A 13,200-nucleotide genomic window follows, 5' to 3' on the forward strand; every position below is an offset into this window, starting at 1 on the left:
TCCCACCCCCCCATAGCCTTATCTGTGATGTTTGGTGCAGGTTTATTCATTGGGGAGGGGTTAGGAGAGGAGAAATACAGTAGTGAAGACAATTTAGCAATTATGTACTTCTCATAACTTGGCATCTGTGTTGTCCATTTTCATTCCTCTTCACAATTAGGATCCGAATTGGCTGCATTTTATCAGACTTGGATCCTATTCTTGAGCTCCTCCCTCTTGCCACAATGCCCTGTACCATCCCATACTCCCTCAGATCGAGTTTGCAGCCTTACAGGACAGAAGAAAGATAAACATGCAAAAAGAGAGAAACTCAAAGTGGATGCGAAGGATCCCCATGCTTAGGATCTTCACAAGTAATTCTGTAGGGGATGGCAGGGTGGGAAGGTGAGGAAGAATGAAAACAGGTAACACAGATGTCAAGTTATGGTAAGTACAAAACTAATAAATCTGATGTTGTCCATTACAATCCTCCTCACAACTGGGTCAGAGTCCCCAGCTATGCTACTCTTGGGTGGCTCAAGGAAGGATATGCCAAGAGCACTGTCAACCCAAAGGAAGCCTTACTTCTGAAGACAATGTCTAATTTACAGTGAGTCACAATGGTATGCATCTTTGAACAAGTGGCTATAGCACAAATATCATCAATTGATGCCCTAGAGGAAAAGGCAAAAGATGTATCCATAAACCTTGTCGAATGGGCTGTGGAGGGACAAGACAATTCCAGACCTTGACTAGAATAAATGAAGGCAATGCAACCAGTACTCCATTTGGCCATGGTAATCCTAGAAACTGCCTGGTCCAAGCATTTTGGAGAAAAAAAGATAAACTGGTCTCACTTCCTGTACCATTTTGTTCTGTGCAGGTAGAAATGAAACTTCCTGTGTACATCCAAGAGATGTAGAAGTTGTTGTTGTCTTTCGGCTTTTCCCAGTTAGGGGTCGCCACAGCGGAAACTCCAGTCTGCTAATGATTGGCAGTAGATTTTCATGAACGCCGAGGTGCCAGCTCGACATTCAACCTTCAACGAAGGCACGCCCATTTACGCATGTCTTTCGAACGCCCACACAACCACGGGGAGGACTTGCAGACTCCACACAGAAGGCACTCCCCACACTCCAACCGAGAATCGAACGGGAGCACCTCTTGCTGTGAGACATCAATGCTACCACTGCACCGCCGTGGCTATCCAAGAGATGTAGAAGTATTCTCCCTTATTAGAAGAATTAGAGGAAAAGACTGGCAATTGGATGGTCTGATTAATACTAGTTTCTGGGGCTACTTGGGGCATAAAGGGTGGGTTAGTGTAGAAGGAAACTCTGTCCTTATGAAAAATGATATGACATTTTAGAAAACAAAGCTTGCAATTCAGAATTCTTTCAGCTAATGTAACAGCTACCAACAGAATTGTTTTCCAGGACAGAAATTTGATGTTGCATTTATCAGGTGGTTCAAAAGGTTTCTGAGTAAAACAATAAAGTACTAATGTTAAATCCCAAGAGGGAGAAGGGACTTTGATAGGAGGGGGTCTAAGTAAAAAGACTACTTTTATGCAAGCTTTACAAAGCTTAGAAGCAGATAAAGAGCACAAATCCATTCCAGAATGGAAGTTAGAAATATCTGTCAACTAGATCCTTAAAGAGTGAAGTAAGGATAGAATTATGGAGGGAACAGAAGCCAAAAAATGGTCAATGTTCCTGCGTTGATCAAAAAAGAAACCCTGTAATTTACGATACCATGTCTTCTTACCATCCCTCTGGTTCCTAGAAAAGGTATGCTGGGGTAGAAAACTTGATCGCTATGGCAGATAGGGTATTTCCCTCCTGCTTGCTGCGGGTAAGGGTGTCTTTCACAGTAGGCCCAAACAAGCATGAGCCGTTAAAGAAGGCATTCACAAAAGGCACCTTGAAGGATTTGGTGAGGTCAAAGTCTCATCCAGGCATGTCTTCTCACAACAATACCTGAGCCGGCTGCCCTTGAGGTGCCTTCTGCTGCACAGGAAATGAGCCTCATGGAAGAATTAATCACTGATACAAAAGTAGCTAGTTGGGGAAAGACCTTTTTTAAGTCCTTGTCCAACATAAACTCAAAGGGAATTAGTAATCTCTTTGGCCAGATACCTTTGCAATCTGGCAAAATGGGCCAAATTTTTTAATAACCTCAGAGTGAAGGTTGCTGAGGCGTAAATGCACTTAACAAATCTGTCTATTGCTCGAGACTCCTTGCTCGGTGGATGGACAGAGGAGCACTGTTCTGCTAGCTCCTTTTTGGTGGCTGCTGCCACAACCATGGCATCAACCAGATACCCTTAACCTGTGAAGCCTGTCTTTAGGAAGGACCAAAAACTTATTGGGATGCTTTGGAATGGATTCTGTAGTGTTAGGCTCCTTCCAGGCCCAGCGGGAAACCAAATCAATGAGGTCATCTGCTGGGGGGGGGGGTCACCCAAGACATAGACGGGCCCATGCCGAATGCCTCCAAGAAAACAGACTCCTCAGGAGGAGGAGTTTGGGCCGACCATCCACCCTTTTGTCCGAGGATCTCTAGACTCTAGGATATCTCTGAAGGATACGTCCTCTGATGGTGATCATGGGGATTCTTCCCTTTCATCGAAGTTGGTATCTTCAGTAAGGGACTGCAAACATGAGCGCGTGTGTCTCCCTTTGCAGGACCTCTACCGATGGACCCCTCAGGGGTTATTCTGGGGAGGTATCGGAAGTAGTGGGGGGGGCTTCTTCAAGGGGAACATCCAGGAGGCAACGTGGGGCAGGCTGACCACAGACAGAACTAATGGTTTCAACACGCAGATCCAGTAAGGGATGCATACTGAGATCAGAGGCAAGAAGAGTCAGAGCTCTGTGTGCAGAGAAAGTCCCTTTCCATAAACTGGAAATCCAATGGACCCATTGAATTCCTCTCTACACCTCTCGGACCGGAAACAGCCGAAGAAGTGTCCAAAGGGACTAGCCCAGATCCATGGCTTTTAGAGAAGACCGGACCCGAACTGTTGAGGGTCGAACCTCTGAGAGGAATGAACAGATCGGACAAGGTCAGAACAGAAGCCCTCTCCCTGGACCTAGCTCCAACACCAAGGATCCGGGGCTCGCTTTGATCTGAAAAGGTGGGAGCACAACCAGTCAAAGTAATCAGAGTTGAGAAAGAGAGCAATCTCGGATATGATGCAGACTCACTCTGCTGCCTCAAATCCTGCTCCGAAACGACAGAATGGATCAGAGAAGGAGATGGTAGAAACTTGGTCTGAAAGCTCATGGATCCAGATGGGGCCAGCGCTGGTAAGACCCCCATCTGAATTTGAGCCTTGAGGAATCTCCTCATCAGTCTTTCCATATCTAGAGCTGACAGAGTCCTACAAAACATGGAGGAAGTGTCAGATGCAGGTCTTGAATGTCCCTTGGGAATCTGTAAAATCTGTGAAGGTATGGTAGGGGACACTGTCCGCATAGCATATTAAGGTGTACAGCTCCGAGATTTCGGATCCAACCTGGAGGTGGAGGGCCTGGGCAAAGACAATATAGAAATAACTTCTGTCGGATCAAAGGTCTGTGTAGGATCCGAAGAGAAAGACTTGGCCCTATGATCCGAGGAATTCGGATCCGAGAGTTTCCCAACTTTGGTAGGGAGTTCCAAGTAGGCCCTAGAAGGCACCTTCTCGGATTTGAAGATCCTGTACGAGTCCTTGAGGGGGTTTGAGCCCCTAGAGATGAAGCAGCATAAGCCAGAATCATCCCTTTTAGTAGCAATTTATTCCAGTGGTCCGAAATGGCCCTGGGATTAAATCCCTCACAAACTGAACAAAAAGAACTTAAATGTTCCGGGCCCAAACAGTATACAGATTTAGAATGAGGATACGACTGTGGAATTTTGTGTCCAGTCAGAACAGCGCTTAAACCCCACTGGTTTCTCAGATATTTTATTCCACTCCAAACAATTTAACACACAAGGCAAAATATTTTACACCCTAAACTGCATAAACACACACACACAACGTGACTAACTAACTTAGAGAACTATTAATAAGCACACTAAAAAAACTACTAATACTAACAATAATAACAATCAACTGTAGAAGGACGACTACAAGTATTAAGAAAAAAGACTAATGTCTTAATCAACCGTTTATATCAAAGAGAAATAAAAGGAGGCAGTAGAACCCCAACGCCTGTGATAAGTAGGTAGGGGAGGGTTAATTTAGTTATCAGAGAAAGAGAAAAACTCACAAATACCAACTTTTGAAGAAAAGATTTATCAAAAATGTCACTTATCCCAGCTCGAGAAAGTAATCAGTATATGATCGCTGAAGCTGCAAACTTCAGTTCAAACACATACCAGAGAGCAAGCCGATTTCTCTCGTCTCACACTATGCTGGTATGTGGGATGTTGACTCACCCGAGTTGATTGATGGGTGAGTCAGAATTAGGGAGATCAGGAAGTTCCAAATGATTTCCACTGTGTGAGAGAAATCATAACCAAGTTTGACTAAATGATTTTTGGTATGTGTTTGAATTTTAATTTTAGAGCTCCAAAATGAAGCAAATGTCCTTATGTGAAGCAGCTAGTTTATTGCTCTATTATTTTGTTATAAAGTTGAGCGCTTGATGCCATTTTTTAGAATGATCGGGCATTGCTTAGTTCTCAATAAATATTCATGCTGGAACGAAAACAAGTATGTTCTAATCTTATTTTAAGTTGCTTAAAAAGCTTTGGCAACTTTAATGTTTGGAGAAGTGTTAATGTGCGCTTAAATTTTATTTTAGAATCTTAGAGTGGTAGTGCACTGATTTATTATTATGCTATAAAGTTGAACACTTGATGCTATTTTTTTAGAATGATTTAACAAGGTGTTGTTTTTATGCATTACTTGATATCTAAGTTTGAGTTATGTACTTGGATTAGTGAGTAATTAAGGATGTGTGTGTGTGTGTGTGTGTGTGTGTGTGTGTGTATATATATATATATATATATATATATATATATATATATATATATATATATATTCATATATACATAGTTTTTATCAGATATGCAGCCAATTGACTTAAAAAGATGTTTTTAAGTATGCTGTGTTTGAAAATCTTTTGAACTCATTATAAAGTCTGTATAATGTTTTTTGTGAACGTATTATGAATTGTAAGATCTGTTTACTTCTTGTGCTAGTTGAAGTGAATGTATGTGTATCACTTGATTATTAACCATGACAACAACTGTTTTAAATGAATGACTGACTGCCTATATATATATACATATATATATATATATATATATATATATATATATAGTGGCTTTCAAGGTTTTTAAGAGTCTGATGAAGCATGGTTGTTCCATGCGAAAGTGCTTACAATTTATTATCCGAATGAACACATATTTTTGCTTCTAACTGGCTGCCATGTTTGTTGCCACCATGTTTTATTTTTCTATTTTACAAACCAATAATGGATACACAAGATCGAATTAAAACATTTAATAAAAATATACTGAAAATAGACTGTCAGATCATCAAATAAAAATTGCTGACAAGCCTGCATCAATTTCTGAACTCAGTTATTTAAAATGAATAAATTAAAACCCAATAAGGCACCTGGAAATGACTGTATAATAACTGAACTATACAACATGATGATTAAGGATGCTTTGAGTATTTTACTAGAGGTATTTTTCAATAGTTAAAGGACTTACAAAGGTACCACCATTCTGGGAATATACCCCAATATCCCCATTTTTAAAATTGGACAAGGACTCAACACAATGTTCTTTATACTGACCAATTTCATTATTAAATGCAGATTATAAAATATTCATGGCAATCTATGTCTCTAGAATAAAACATTTTCTACCAGTGTTGATAAACAATGATCAGACTGGGTTTGTAATGAAGAGGAACACCTATGATAATATCAAGAGACTGTTGTTGTCTTTCGGCTTTTCCCGGTTAGGGGTCGCCACAGCGGAACTCCGGTCCTCTAATGATTGGCAGTAGATTTTTTCGAACGTCGAGGTGCCAGCTCGACGTTCAACCTTCCACAAAGGCACACGCATTTTAGCATGTCTTTCGAATGCCCACCCAACTGCAGGGAGGACATGCAGACTCCACACAGAAGGCACTCCCCGCACTCTAGCCAAGAATCGAACAGGAGAACCTCTTGCTGTGAGGCAACAATGCTACCGCGGCAATCAATAAATGATTATACTAATAATTCAAAAAAGAACTACCTTTGGTTAGTCTGGATATCAATAGTGCATTTGATTCAGTTAATTGGGAGTACTTATTATTAGTATTAGAGGGAATGTAGTTTTTCAAGCAATTTCTTACAATTAATCAAACTCCTTTACATACATTAAGATAAGCTCAGATACTTCCCAATCAATCATGATTATTAAAGGTACTAAACAGGGTTGTACCTTGTCCCCATTGCTTTTTGCTCTAGTCATGTAACCTTTTGCAAATGATAAAAGATCAAATAAAAACATCAAAGGCATACTAATAAATAATGATTTAATCCCAAAAATACAATTATTTGCAGATGACAACATTTATTTGACTGATTGCAGTTCTTCTCTTATTGCGGTATTCCAGTCAATAGAAGTATTCCAGAAGAAATCGGGACTCAGTTTTAATGAGACTAAGACTAAACGACTACCTGTTAATTATAATATTAATAAAATAGATAAGAAATTACACAAATATATTGTGAAAGATCACTTAAAATGGATATAAAAAGTCTACACACCCCCTGTTAAAATGCCAGGTTTTTGTGAAATAAAAAAATGAGACCACAGTACATCATTTCAAAACTTTTCCCACCTTTATGGTGTCCTATAACCTGTACAATTCAATTGCAAAAAACAAATCTGTTAGGGGAAAAAATATAAAAAATAAAAAACAAAAACGTGCAATACGCTGGTTGCTTAAGTGTGCACACCCTTAAACTAATACTTTTTTGAAGCACCTTTTGATTTAATTATAGCTTTCAGTCTTTTTGGGTACACACCTGCCATCAATTAAAGAAACTCTGATTAACCCTAAATAAAGTTCAGCTGTCCTAGTAGGATTTTCCTGACATTTACTCAGTTGGCTGCTACAGCAAAAGCAATAGTTCACAGAGAGCTTACAAAGCATCAAAGGGATCTCATTGTTAAAAGGTATCAGTCAGGAGAAGGGTACAAAAAAATTTCCACAGCATTGGATACACCATGGAACACAGTGAAGACAGTCATTAAAAGTGGAGAAAATATGGGACAACACAGTAACAGTGCAAAGAACTGGACATCCCTCCAAAACTGATGAAAAGCTAAGATGAAAACTGGTCAGAGAGGCTGCCAAGAGACCTACAGCAACACTGAAGGCGCTGCAGGAATTTCTGGCAAGTACTGGTTGTGTACTATATGTGACAACAATCTCCCATATTCTCCATATGTCTGGACTATGAGGTGGGGTAGCAAAACTTTTCTTACACAGAAAAACATCTAGGCCCAGCTAAAATTTGCAAAAGAATACATTGTCTCCCAAAAGCATGTGTGAAAATGTGTTATGGTCTGATGAGACAAAGATGAACCTTTTGGCAAAAACACTTCACATCACCAAAAGAACACCATCCCTACAGTGAAGCATAGTGGTGGCAGTATCATGCTTTGGGGTTGCTTTTCTTCAGCTGGAACTGGGGTTCTAGTCAAGGTGAAGGGAATTATGAACGGTTCCAAATACCTGTCACTTTTGGCCCAAAACCTTCAGCCGTCTGCTACAGAGCTGAAGATTAAGAGGAATTTCACCTTTCAGCATGACAATGACCCCAAGCATACATCCAAATCAACAGAAAAATGGCTTCACCAGAAGAAAATTAAAGTTTTGGAATGGCCCAGACCTAAATTCAATAGAAAATATGTGGGGTGACATGAAGAGGGCTGTGCACAAGAGATGCCCTCGCAATCTGACAAATTTGGAGCACTTTTGCAAGGAAGAGTGGGCAAATATTGCAAAGTCAAAATGTGCCATGCTGATAAGACTGGTACCCAAGAAGACTGAATGCTGTAATTAAATCAAAAGATGCTTCAACAAAGTATTAGTTTAAGGGTGTGCACACTTACGCAACCAGAGTATTATATGTTTTTTATTTTTTTACATTTTTTCCCCTAACGGATTTTTTGTTTTTCAATTGAATTGTACAGGTTATAGGTCACATTAAAGGTAGGAAGCTTTAAAATTATTTACTGTGGTCTCATTTTTTATATCACAAAACCCTGGCATTTTAACAAGGGTGTGTACACGTTTTATATACACTGTATTTAGAAATAATCTTGTCTGATAATATTAAAGACAAAGCACACTTACGGAACCAGAGTATTATGTGTTTTTTATTTTTTACATTCCCCCCCCCCCTCCCAATGGATTTTTTGTTTTTTTAATTGAATCGTACAGGTTATAGGTCAGATTAAAGGTAAGAAGCTTTAAAATTATTTACTGTGGTCTCATTTTTTTATATCACAAAACCCTGGCATTTTAACAAGGTTATATACACTGTACTTAGGGATAATCTTGTCTGATAATATTAAAGACAAAGCAACCCTTAATTATAATAACTTAAATTCTATAAAAGAAACTCTTAATAAATGGAAACATTATTTTTCACTATGGAAGAGAGAGATTTCTTAATTAAAATGATTATATAAAATACAATATTTATCCCTCCCACTCCCAAAAAATATAAAAGAGTATAATTCTTTGTTTCTGAGATTTGTATGGTTTCCTAATAAACCCAGACTGGCTTTAAACCATCAAATTAGAGACTGGACATAGGGTGGTATTGGTCACCCAGATTTAGAACTGTATTCCTTATCCTCAATTCTTAAGAGGATTTTTTGGTTAAATAATTATAATGCCAAATGGAAAGATATTCAGGGAAATATTTGGTATAAATCCAATAATTTAACAAAAGCATATCATACCAATGTAACTATTAATAAATTTCATTGGTTAGTAAAAGATTATTTTATAGAAAAGAAAAACAAACCAGTTAACTCTTATTATATTAACACAATAATAACCTCCTTTAAAAATTTCATTTTCAGGAACCCTGAGCATAAATTGCTTTATATTTCTAATTGCTTACACTCAAAATAATATTAATACATTTAATTTAACAACCATGACTACATTTAAAGACAAAAGGCTGTTATATTGGTATCAATTACCAGACAATGGGAATTTACAAAATGCTGACCATATCATTAATAAGTTTGAGTTAAGCAATGACACATGGTTAGAAATTCAAAATAGTAGACAACTGGTTGAACATAAGATTAATCTAATGGAACCAATAATTAGAAATTCTTTCCCCACATTCCTTGATTTTACTCATTATTCTAATGCACCAGAATATAACTGGAAATAGACTTCTATCTAAAATATACAAGGTACTTAAGAAATTAACAATATGCCACAGAGAAAACTATTGGTATTATTTAGACTTGTTACTCCAATCTTCAAAACAAACTACTTCATCACTTAGGTGGAGGATGTTCTCTTGAAACTTCTCACATAGAACCTTTATCACAACACAAAGTTGAATCGATGTTTAATAAAGGCTTAGGATGCAAGAGATGTAAACTAAATGTTAAAGCTGACTGGCAGCATATGTTTTATGATTGTATAAATCTTAAAACATATTTGGATAATACGAATCCTGCCCTACAGTCTTAATACACCTATTCCGACTTATGTCACAAAAATAATAACCTCATTTATGGGATATCTTAGCATTAGCAAGAAAAGTCATCACCAAGAACAGTAGGAATGAGACCACTCCTACTATGAAAGAATTTGTACACTTGGCAGCTGAAGGCTGTCATATTGACCTTATCACGATCAAGACAAGAACATCTAAAATCAACTCTTCATATAATACATGGTTGAAATTCAGAGAACTGCTGGATAAACAGACTTTAACAACTACTCTTACCACATCTCTTTTTCTGTTTAAAAAAACTGTTTTATAGTAGACACCATTGTAAACAGTTATTTAGTTGTTCATTATTGCTCTTTTAGATAGGTATATTTGTTTTATAATATTCCTATTATCATATATTGTTTTGTTAAAATATTCAATAAAAACAATTTTGAAAAAAAATATATGACCTTGGGGAAATGAGAGGATCCAAGTGCATAACCTTCAAAAATATAGCATTCCTAGTGCAGTACAATGGTGAAGAACAGCACTTTGATCTCCAAACACTGCAGGTATGCAAGGTATTGTACAATAAGAGAAAGCAATGCATATGTTTACAAAGTGACAGACCAAGCGGGATCACTCTCCGCTATGACACGTGTCTGAGTATCATTAAGAGAGCCATTTTGACAGTTGCACAGAAGACCCACCAAAAAGCCAAAATAAGGAAAAATCTATTCAAGGAGATGTATAAATTACAACTAAACAGCAGTGCGTGATACTCACTTTGGTCAGTGTTGGTTATGTTTTGTCATCTTCCTTTCCCATTTAGGAGAATGGAAGAATATTACACATTACAATAAATAATATACTCCCTTCCTTACACAATACATTTCCAACCTGTACTTGAAATCTGTGGTCACTTGATAGCTGCAGTACAGCAAACTCTCCAAATCTCCAGGTGGCTTTGTTACAGACCTAAGACTACTCAAGATTGGAATGTAAACTATAACTGAAAAATTCCAAACCTTAGCAAGTTCAAAATAAACTTAAAGCTTAGACTTCAGTTGCATGTCGAACAACATAGAAACAGAAAGACATGCCATAACATGATTATGCAAACATAATCCAATATGAATTTACATTCAAACATCTGTTCAATTTACTTTACATCATACTTACGCTAAAGCCTTTTGAAGAAGAGGTGTCTGGTCTCTGTGTAAAGGTGTTGTCACAACTGCTTTCTGACTGCACACTGGGGTGGAGGTTAAAGATGGATTTTCAATATCTAAAACATCCTGCTTAGTCCAGAAATTGAGAAACTGCCACAAAATTGTAGGTAACTTGGTTAGTAGAAATGTGACTGTCTTAATGAAACATGTTTACTATAAAACTTAAAATAATCAAAATTATGAATATACAGCTAAAAGGACATAAGAAAAAAACATTGAGCTAAGACATTTTTACTGGTGGTATATTCGCAGGATCATAGGAGGTTACCACGTTATCGACCCGGAGGTCATTTCAAGCCTAGCTGTTTCATCCCAATGTAATACCATAGATATCCTGGTCAATATTATTTAGTAAGGACTGCCCATGTCCAGGAGGGTTGAGGGCACTACCTCAGGTAAGAAGGCAGTCACTGTCAGACAAATCTATCCCTCCAGCATGTCCTATTAAAGTCACAGGCCACACATTTGTTTTAGTCAACGACAAATCAGAATTTCAGAAATAAAATATAAAAAAATAATCACAACTTCAAAGAAACAGCTGTAAATAACCAGTGGATTTTAGCTGTAGATGAACACTTTTCAGCTCTGCTAGGACAATATCAAAACATGAAAATCAAGGCAGCAACTTCCCTACTGGGGGTATGTGCTCCAGTCACGTCTTCTGTTCTCTTTACAAATATATGCATGCCAAATCCTTACTTAGCCACATCTAGACAAAAGAAATTTCCTATCCAGCTTTTCTTGTAAATAGTTCCTATAATCTAGATTCTACTACAATTAAATTCCCCCAAAGTTGAATACATTGAAACCAATGTAGCACACATTTAAAAAAAAAGGAAAGGTAAGATATAGCCATCCATTTCACTCTAAAGCAGATTCAAATGTTAATATAATTTGTGGAACACAAAATAAAATATAAGGTTTCAAATTATGTAAACTATGTATTCTTAAAGGCAAAGGGAAATACACTTTTAACCATTTCCATGCTTCCTGTTTGCAGCTATAACTGAAATACAGGCTACCATTATCAAAAGCAACCCTATTATCCCCCGTGTTGTTTTGGACTTGAACCATAAATCTTGCATAAAGTGTTTGAAAGGTATGCCAAACCAGTCCATCAACCTTATCTGTATTTTTTCCAAAAGGAAAAATACAAAATAATAACTCATGCATTCCATGGATGTCTACAGAAAGCTAAGATTTCACTTTAGCAACAGTAAGGCAATGTGAAAGAAGGATCAGCTGTGTGTGTCTTTGTACAACACAGCTAATGCCTTTGGGTATCCAAAGTCACTCTGTCAAAAATGATATTAGATTGCTCAAAGTATTCATTATTGAAAGCAGATAATGACACACCACTGTTTATTTGGCTCATTCAGCGAGAGTGGTAGGCACCTTCGTTGTCTTCCTAATGGTATTTGTTTTTTGGAAATACACAGATAAGACTGATGGACTGATTTAGGAGGGTTTTGGTTGCTACTTATTGTCAAGAAGGTCAACACTGACTTTACCACGAGTCAAGCAAAAGGGCTTAACTTACAAGGCCTGTATTTCTGAAACTCTTCTAGAAGTTATAACCACCGTTGAGAGCATTTCCTAAGATTGGGATTGGAGATCTGCCGTAGCACCCAGATCAAACAGAATTTCTGCAGTGCCTCCAAAGTGAAGAAGTGAAGTACAGTTCTCAAGGAGACAAAAGGTCCCTTATTCGGCAGTATCAAGAAGAATGTACTATTTAAGAAAGTCTTGCATATCTTAGAGTTGACCAAGGGCAACAGGTTCTGGTGCTTATGGTAATTTGAGAACACTAAGTAAACCTTAATTGAGGACTGAGCCCTCTCTCAAACATCTGCCAAGTAGTTAAGGCTCTGTTTATAGTTACTTGATTAGGTTTCATGCTTTCACTGGCTACCCAATGAAAAACCTTTACCACTTTTCCTTGCAAGTATTCCTAAAAAGTGGCTTTGATATTGTAGTCAAGATTTCCAGAATTTTAGATGCGAACATACATGTTCAAACTTGCAGAATAAGACACATCACATCTGGGTGATTCACCAAGGAGAGGTGCGATCAGCCACTTCAATAAAAGGAGTCTGAGGAAGTCTTCCAGAGTGGGCAAGGCTATTAATGGGGACACATCTGGGTGGGGCAACAAGTAAAAGGAGTTGTATTCATCATAATGTTCCCTCTGTGTTCTCCATTTTCATTCTTCAACTGTTCAAGTTTGGATCTCACTCGTCTGATACCAACGCTCATGGTAACCAAAAAGCTTTCAAGCTTCTCCATTACCCATA

At 37.8% G+C, this 13,200-nt stretch overlaps 1 protein-coding gene across 3 annotated transcripts in view; it reads right to left on the reverse strand.

Moving 5' to 3' along the window:
* MYBL2 (MYB proto-oncogene like 2) overlaps positions 1 to 13,200 on the reverse strand; it is a 779,549-nt gene that overhangs the window by 163,096 nt on the left and 603,253 nt on the right. For all 3 annotated transcript variants that reach the window (XM_044090138.1, XM_044090137.1, XM_044090139.1), the window contains exon 10: positions 10,857 to 10,996. In XM_044090138.1, the coding sequence (XP_043946073.1) occupies positions 10,857 to 10,996 (140 nt within the window). The remainder of the gene's footprint in view (positions 1 to 10,856; positions 10,997 to 13,200) is intronic.

This window comes from Protopterus annectens, chromosome 12.part0, assembly GCF_019279795.1.
Source record: "Protopterus annectens isolate FY-2018-M chromosome 12.part0, PAN1.0, whole genome shotgun sequence".
In the NCBI taxonomy this organism is placed as follows: domain Eukaryota; kingdom Metazoa; phylum Chordata; order Ceratodontiformes; family Protopteridae; genus Protopterus; species Protopterus annectens.